This window comes from Branchiostoma belcheri, unplaced genomic scaffold (assembly GCF_001625305.1).
Source record: "Branchiostoma belcheri isolate BF01 breed outbred unplaced genomic scaffold, Haploidv18h27 scaffold243, whole genome shotgun sequence".
NCBI lineage: Eukaryota > Metazoa > Chordata > Leptocardii > Amphioxiformes > Branchiostomatidae > Branchiostoma > Branchiostoma belcheri.
The window spans coordinates 223582-231742 of NW_017803847.1; the positions used below are offsets into that span (position 1 = coordinate 223582).

General features: G+C 42.9%; 1 protein-coding gene across 1 annotated transcript; it reads left to right on the forward strand.

Annotated features, from left to right (window-relative positions):
• The first annotated feature begins 241 nt into the window (after positions 1–241).
• On the forward strand, positions 242–7865 carry LOC109471261. The gene is made up of 9 exons (XM_019770545.1): positions 242–329; positions 879–920; positions 1246–1530; positions 2360–2661; positions 3248–3757; positions 3976–4000; positions 4235–4519; positions 5042–5343; positions 6021–7865. The coding sequence occupies exons 1-9, from the start codon at positions 242–244 to the stop codon at positions 6507–6509; spliced, it is 2328 nt and encodes a 775-aa protein (XP_019626104.1). The 3' UTR covers positions 6510–7865.
• Positions 7866–8161: the final 296 nt, after the last annotated feature.

Below are 8161 nucleotides of genomic sequence, written 5' to 3' on the forward strand. Positions count from 1 at the left end.
GTGTGTTGCATGTTACTAGGTAGAGGCCATATTTTATTTAAAATTTTGCTAATGAGTAGAAATGTAGGCCATTTATAGGTGGTCATCAACACGAAAAAAATTACAAAAACACTAAACATTTCTTTGAGGTATGGAGGCGTAACACACCAGCTAAAACACGCGTCATTGATATATTTCGTACTAAATTTCACACTTAATTTGTTTCTGTTATTCTGTATGTTCACTGAACCAAAGTATGGGGATGGGTGAGCTGAAAGGTCAGGTTGGCTTCATGGCTGCCATGCTGGTCAACACCATCCTGTTTTCCACCATGTCACAGGCAAATGGAGGTAGGAATGATTCACAGTCTCTTGGCTTTCACGAAGAGCATGCATAGAGATGCTAGCTAAGTAGGGTAAATGGAGTCTGTTTGACTGACTCGATCTAATAGGGGAAGCACAACTAGGAGGACTAAGATTTCTAAGATTCAGACGTGCATCGCTCACTTAAAAAATAAGTGAAAGAAACGTGTAAAACCCAGATGAGATGACATTGGCTGGTAAGGTTTCAGGAAATAAGTCATTAGGCCACAGTAAGTAATTTGTGGATGACTTTTTGGATGCTGATGTTCATCTGATACGATTGTTCGAGTTTGACCGCAAATGTTGACACTGACATGTTCCAACGCATCCAATCCAACCCAGTATTATACCCCATGGTACGGCTAGCTTTGTTAAAAAAACCGTTGCGTAGCGGAACTGGAAGAGTTATCACTGGGACGCGCCTCTGTACGACATTGGGATCACTTAAGCTAGTAATTATAACTGTCTATATGTCTATATGTGATGCTTTCTGTATGTAATGACTCGGTGATCTCCATTCTCCCTCCATGTTGCCAGCCCTCTACACGCAGCCGAAGTCAAAATGCAGCCAACGTCATGGTATGTAAACCAACTAAATAAATCTTCACTTATTTGCATATCAATCAATAGTTAGTGCTTATAAACAATATCCTGCAGTCTCTTAGTGTCACAGACGAAAGGTAATGAATCGCTATCTTAAACGTCTGACCGTTTCCAAAATCATTTTCAGTTGCTTGAGTAACTGTTTTTTGAAACTACATTTCAGTTTTAGGGTAGGCTTCTAGTTACTTCAATTTCTGTTTCGCAGTTGTGCCTTTGATGTCTATTTTTCATTTACATTACAAACCTCGACTCGTTGTGTTGTGTTGTGATGTGTGCGTATGTGCTTATTGTCTTACTGCAGACGACCCGGCTCCTAAACACGAATGTTCCACGCGCTGTTCCCGCATAACCAGCTCCTGTGACAACTTCTTCATTGGCGACTCCTGGCCAAAAAGCAGCTTCCAATCTTCGGAATCTACCTGCCGGATCTGCCACACTCTGGCGGGGGAGAAGACGCTAGTTTTCGCCACGGCCTTCAACACGCACTACCGCATCCCTGAGTACACGGCGTCCGCCATCACACGTGACCCGGACGTACCGGAACAGGACAGGCCGTCATCGAGCCTGTGGGACAGAGTTCAACTCGGTAATTCTCATGAGACATTTATACCCTCAAAGTAGTCGTAAGTAGGAAAGACTGTAACTTCTCTATAATATTTCTGTCGCCACTCACTAAGATGATGGGAATTTAGCCAACTTTGTACGGAGAATGATGATGATGATGTATGGAGAATAGACATTTAGACCTATCATCACACATGATGATGATGATGTATGGAGGATAGACATTTAGACCTATCATCACACATAATGATGATGATGTATGGAGGATAGGCATTTAGACCTATCATCACACATGATGATGATGATGTATGGAGGATAGGCATTTAGACCTATCATCATTCATGATGATGATGATGATGTATGGAGGATAGGCATTTAGACCTATCATCATTCATGATGATGATGATGTATGGAGGATAGGCATTTAGACCTACAGTATCATCATTCATGATGATGATGATGTATGGAGGATAGGCATTTAGACCTACAGTATCATCATTCATGATGATGATGATGTATGGAGGATAGGCATTTAGACCTATCATCACACATGATGATGATGATGTATGGAGGATAGATCTAGACATTTAGACCTATCATCATTCATGATAATGATGATGTATGGAGGATAGGCATTTAGACCTATCATCATTCATGATGATTATGATGTATGGAGGATAGGCATTTAGACCTATCATCACACATGATGATGATGATGTATGGAGGATAGGCATTTAGACATATCATCACACATGATGATGATGATGTATGGAGGATAGGCATTTAGACCTATCATCATTCATGGTCTTCTTTCCCGGTCCACTGAACATTCTTCTCTGTTAATCTAACAGGACTGTGTGGAAAGGAAGTTCACAGCGCCATCAGTGACAAGTGTAAAGGACTTCAGACGGAGAGTTGGGGTGTGACCCGGATGTCGGACATCTGGAAGGCGACGGAAACTCGCTGCCGCCTCAGCGACCCCAGCTTTGACGACCTGCAGCAGAGCTACTGTGGCGACTGCCAGGGACTGGACAGCGACTATTCCGGCTGTGGAAACACCTACAACCGGGGCCACATCAACCCGAACGCCATTAACGACAAAGATGCAGACGTGCAGAATGGAACCTTCAGTATGATCAACGTAGCTCCGCAGGTCAGTGACAGAGACTACTCTCTCAGATCTACACTATATTGAACATTACTCCTATAAAAGAAAACGTAATTTGTTTTGTTAGTGCTCTCTGTTGAGTATTGGAATGGGTCTTTCGCAGCTTTGGCTTTAACTCAAGATCACATTGCTGCATTAGTAGTTTGGCGTGTCGTTCGATGGAAGCGCGAGATGCACGTCGAAGTTTTATGCTGTAGAATTTGTTTTTTTTTTTTGTAATATTGGTTTTCCATTCAGATATTTGTTTGTGATTTGTGCCAGCCGTTTACGCTCAGGGTAGTAGCGTCATGATTGACGGCCAAACAGTTGTCTATGTTTAAAGAATTCCAATGCATTTCTAATTAGAAAAATCTGTCTGATATTGACATTTCGTGTCATGATTGCACATTTTGTCATCATTTTACACTTTAAGCGTTTTTTTCGGCTTGTATCAAGTTGTTTTAATTTTGTCGGCGCGATGCTATTTCTTCTACTCTGCCAAAAGTGTTTAACTTCTTTACAATGTTTAGTGTCCCGTGGTCTTGTCATACATGTAGTTGTAACGGGAGCCACTCTACTTTTTTTACTATAGGACGACGACTTTAACCAGTGTGTGTGGCAACCGTACGAATGTGCAGTTGGCAGGAAAGCAGACCAAGTCTACCAGAACGCGGAGAAAGCCGGTTCCAACAGCAAAACCCTCTACATGATCACGGGCACAAAGTTGGGCGGACAAACCACGTGGATGAAAGGACGGGTGGCCATTCCTGGGTACTTCTGGAAGGCGTTGTGCTACCCTGGGGACGAGAAGGCCGGCCTTCGTCCCTTCGGAGTCGGCTTCTACGGCCGAAACATCGACTGTTCCACCATGACGTCACTTCCGCTAGACGAGTTCGAGGCCTGGCTGTACGATGGAGCGGATGAGCATCTCTTTCCCGGTTCAGTGTGTGCCGGACCGGTAGATAACTGGGACGGTTTGGATGCCCACGTAGCCGAGATAGCTCACGACTGTAGGAATGAACACCTCCAGGAATCGTGTGAGAGCTCCTGGCGTGACGAACGCTGCAGCACCACCCTAGCCGTGGAACTACAACAGTTAAAGGTGGAGCTGGAGTCAGCCGTGACCAGGGTATGTGGATTCACTACTTGCAGTATGCGGTGCGATTTTTCTTATTTTATTACATTTGTCTTTTATAATTCAAGCATGACCCTTCTTTTAGAATCAATGTAATAATATAAAAACACATTCAGGGCACTTGTGATGGCTCGTCATGTGACAAACTCTTAGCCGAGGAGCAGGCACAACCAGCGATTAAAAAGCAGGCAGAATGCAGCCGTAGCCAAGGTATGTGAACGTGCTATATTGTGACGTAGTTAGTGCATCTTTTCTTAGCTCACTATGCAATTCATTGGTCCCAGTTTGACTGTATTTAAAGTATACATTTCGACATTATGTGACAGGGCTGTTATCATGCGCGTCCGTGTCTATATGTGACTCCTGCCAATCACACAACACTTTCCTACCTAAGTATTTCCAATAAGAGCTAATGACATGTAAATTTCCATGTACACTTTTTAGACAGCCCGGCTCCTCAACACGAATGTTCCACGCGCTGTTCCCGCCTCACCAGCTCCTGTGACAACTTCTTCATTGGCGACTCCTGGCCAAAAAGCAGCTTCCAATCTTCCGAGTCCACCTGCCGAATCTGCCACACTCTGGCGGGGGAGAAGACGTTAGTTTTCGCCACGGCCTTCAACACGCACTACCGCATCCCTGAGTACACGGCGTCCGCCATCACACGTGACCCGGACGTACCGGAACAGGACAGGCCGTCATCGAGCCTGTGGGACAGAGTTCAACTCGGTAATTCTCATGAGACATTTATACTCTCAAAGTAGTCGTCAGTAGGAAAGATTGTAACTTCTCTATAATATTTCTGTCGCCACAAACTAAGATGATGGGAATTTAGCCAACTTTGTACGGAGAATGATGATGATGATGTATGGAGAATAGACATTTAGACCTATCATCACACATGATGATGATGATGTATGGAGGATAGATCTAGACATTTAGACCTATCATCATTCATGATGATGATGATGTACGGAGGATAGGAATTTAGACCTACCATCATTCATGATGATGATGATGTATGGAGGATAGGCATTTAGACCTATCATCATTCATGATGATGATGATGTATGGAGGATAGGCATTTTGACCTATCATCATTCATGATGATGATGATGTATGGAGGATAGGCATTTAGACCTATCACCATTCATGATGATGATGATGTATGGAGGATAGGCATTTAGACCTATCATCATTCATGGTCTTCTTTCCCAGTCCACTGAATCATCTTCTTCGTTAATCTAACAGGACTGTGTGGAAAGGAAGTTCACAGCGCCATCAGTGACAAGTGTAAAGGACTTCAGACGGAGAGTTGGGGTGTGACCCGGATGTCGGACATCTGGAAGGCTTCCGAAACTCACTGCCGCCTCAGCAACCCCAGCTTTGACGACCTGCAGCAGAGCTACTGTGGCGACTGCCAGGGACTAGACAGCGACTATTCCGGCTGTGGAAACACCTACAACCGGGGCCACATCAACCCGAACGCCATTAACGACAAAGATGCAGACGTCCAGAATGGAACCTTCAGTATGATCAACGTGGCTCCGCAGGTCAGTGACAGAGACTGCTCTCTCCGATCTACACTATATTGAACATTACTCCTACAAAAGTAATTTGTTTTGTTACTCTGTGAGGAGATCCGTGTCCTCCGTTGAGTTTCGGAATGCCTCTTTCCCAGCTTTGGCTTTATTTAACTCACGATCGCATTATATTGCTACATCAATAGTTTGGCATTTCGTCCGCTTGTAAGCGCGAGATGCACGATGTATTTTTATGCCGTAGAATTTTTTATAGCTCAATATTTTAGAAAAAGCCCTATTTTGATGGACTTGTGGAACAGGTCATTGATTTTATCGTCCTTTGTGGGTGTACGATAATAGAATAGTGGTTTTCCATTTAGATATTGGATGATTTTTGCCAGCTATTGAATTCATGGTAGGGTCAAGGTGGACGTACAAACAGCTATCGATGTTTAAAACCATCCAATGTAATTTTGATAAGAAAATCTGTCTACATGATGGTGACATTTTCTGCCAAAATAGCACATTATCGTCACCATATAGAATAGAAGCGATTGTTCTGCTTGTATCAAGTTGTTTTAATTTTATCGGCATGATGCACCTTTGTCCACTCTGCCAAAAGAGTCACTTCTTTACAGAGTTTTGTGTCCCATAGACTCTTGTTATACATGTAGTTGTAACGGGAGCCACTCTATATTTTCCTATAGGACGACGACTTTAACCAGTGTGTGTGGCAACCGTACGAATGTGCAGTTGGCAGGAAAGCAGACCAAGTCTACCAGAACGCGGAGAAAGCCGGTTCCAACAGCAAAACCCTCTACATCATCACGGGCACGAAGTTGGGCGGACAAACCACGTGGATGAAAGGACGGGTGGCCATTCCTGGGTACTTCTGGAAGGCGCTGTGCTACCCTGGGGACGAGAAGGTCGGCCTTCGTCCCTTCGGAGTCGGGTTCTACGGCCGGAACATCGACTGTTCCACCATGACGTCACTTCCGCTAGACAAGTTCGAGGCCTGGCTGTACGATGGAGCGGATGAGCATCTCTTTCCCGGGTCAGTGTGTGCCGGACCGGTAGATAACTGGGAAGGTTTGGATGCTTACGTAGCCGAGATAGCTCACGACTGTAGGAATGAACACCTCCAGGAAGATTGTGAGAGCTCCTGGCGTGACGTACGCTGTGGTACCAGTGGTTGAGCTCACAGTTGAGCTTAAAACTAATCGCGTTGCAAGCCAAAAGGTCAGATCAACCGTCTTTTGATCCGATTACAGTTTCGAGTAGACGAAACAGAAACACCAGCTAAGTCATCAAAATAAATCTTCCTTATAAACCATTTGAATTTGAAATTTTCGCAGTAGTAAAAACCCTATGATAGGATAGATGGCAGATTTAATTGAGAATCTATTAATAACAGGAAAGATTTAAACTGGTACAAAGGACTTGCTAAGGTGAAAGCATAGAAACTTTCAGACGGCATCCATCATCTTTATTTACCTAGCTGATGAGGGGAACCACGTGGCTAGTAGATCGACGGATCAACACAGGTCACATCAGCATTTTAATTATCTTCGTTAGAAGGTTATTTTTCAAGTGCACAATAGATTAGGGGTTGCTGATTTTGTAATCGGTTATATCTTTGGTTGTGGTACATTTATTTTCATGATATTTGGTAGGTAGTATGGGATTGGGGAAAGAAAGGTCAATGTGAATTTAGGGTACTCTAGAGATTTGTAAAGTAGTGCGGCGGGTACATGGGTATACTATCTTGTACAGTGGACATGTTATGGTCTATGGTAGATATTTTTGGGCAGTAAGTGGTTTCAGCGAAATAGCTAGTTTTTGAGCTGCTGTGGTCATTTTTATGACGGAATGTGACTAGATGTGATAAATTTTGATGTTGTAGAATCTGATGTTTTTTTTACAGTTTTTGTAGGCAGCTTGTATGTGTGGAAGAAGAATGTTAAGTTCGAATTTGGGCATACTAGTGGCTTTCTAATATATTTCAGCGGCACTTTTATGTTTGACATGTAGCTTAGAATGTAGATCAAGTAAGATTAAGGTATTGGAAGTATTTTAAACATAATTATGTTCACAGTCTGGGGTAACGAATGTTTATAAGGTTGTGGACAATACTAGATCATGAATACAGGTTCACAGGGGGGGGGGGTGTTTTTTTTTAGTAACAAATGTTTATAAGGTTGTTGACAATACTAGGATACGCTGGGATAGGTTTTGTTTGCGGTATTTTGCTATTGACTTGCTAAGTGTTCTTTTTTTTAAGCTGAAGTCATGTTTATAGTGAATATGTAGGGTTGATTAGGTCACAATAAACATCTGACTATGTCGGAAAATTTCCGTTCTTGAGTCACGTGTTTTTCTGTACTCCGACTTATGTATCACACGCAATCTTTTGGTCACAAACCAGCAAAATGAAAGTCAAACTATACACAGCTGCACATTCCTGACAACCCAAACTAATCCGTGACGAACGGTATGAAGTCATTGACCTCTTGTTTGTATTTTTTTAAATGTTTTTCTGTACTAGAAACTACCTGGAGGCCTTGCAACAGTAAACAATGCACAAAAAACGGCATATGGAAACATTGTAAAAATGATAATGCATAATTATCATATTGCATTTAACCCTACCTAGACCGGGCTTTTTTGACATGGGGGGACCGGGGGGGGCTCTTTTGACCCCCCCTAAGAACTCGCGAACGGTATGTCATATGACCACCAAAGTTTCAGAGAATGGTGTACTAGTGAAAATTTATCATATCTACAATTTTTAAGTCGTTATGACGTAATATGACGTCATTATGACGTCATTAATGTGATTTTATTGGCC

Excerpts from the sequence above, each read along its gene's own strand:
- LOC109471261 (XM_019770545.1), top strand. The coding sequence starts at position 242 with ATGGGTGAGCTGAAAGGTCAGGTTGGCTTCATGGCTGCCATGCTGGTC. Across the intron at positions 3,758-3,975 it reads TGGAACTACAACAGTTAAAG|CAGGCAGAATGCAGCCGTAG; the intron begins GTGGAGCTGGAG and ends GCGATTAAAAAG. Across the intron at positions 5,344-6,020 it reads TGATCAACGTGGCTCCGCAG|GACGACGACTTTAACCAGTG; the intron begins GTCAGTGACAGA and ends ATTTTCCTATAG.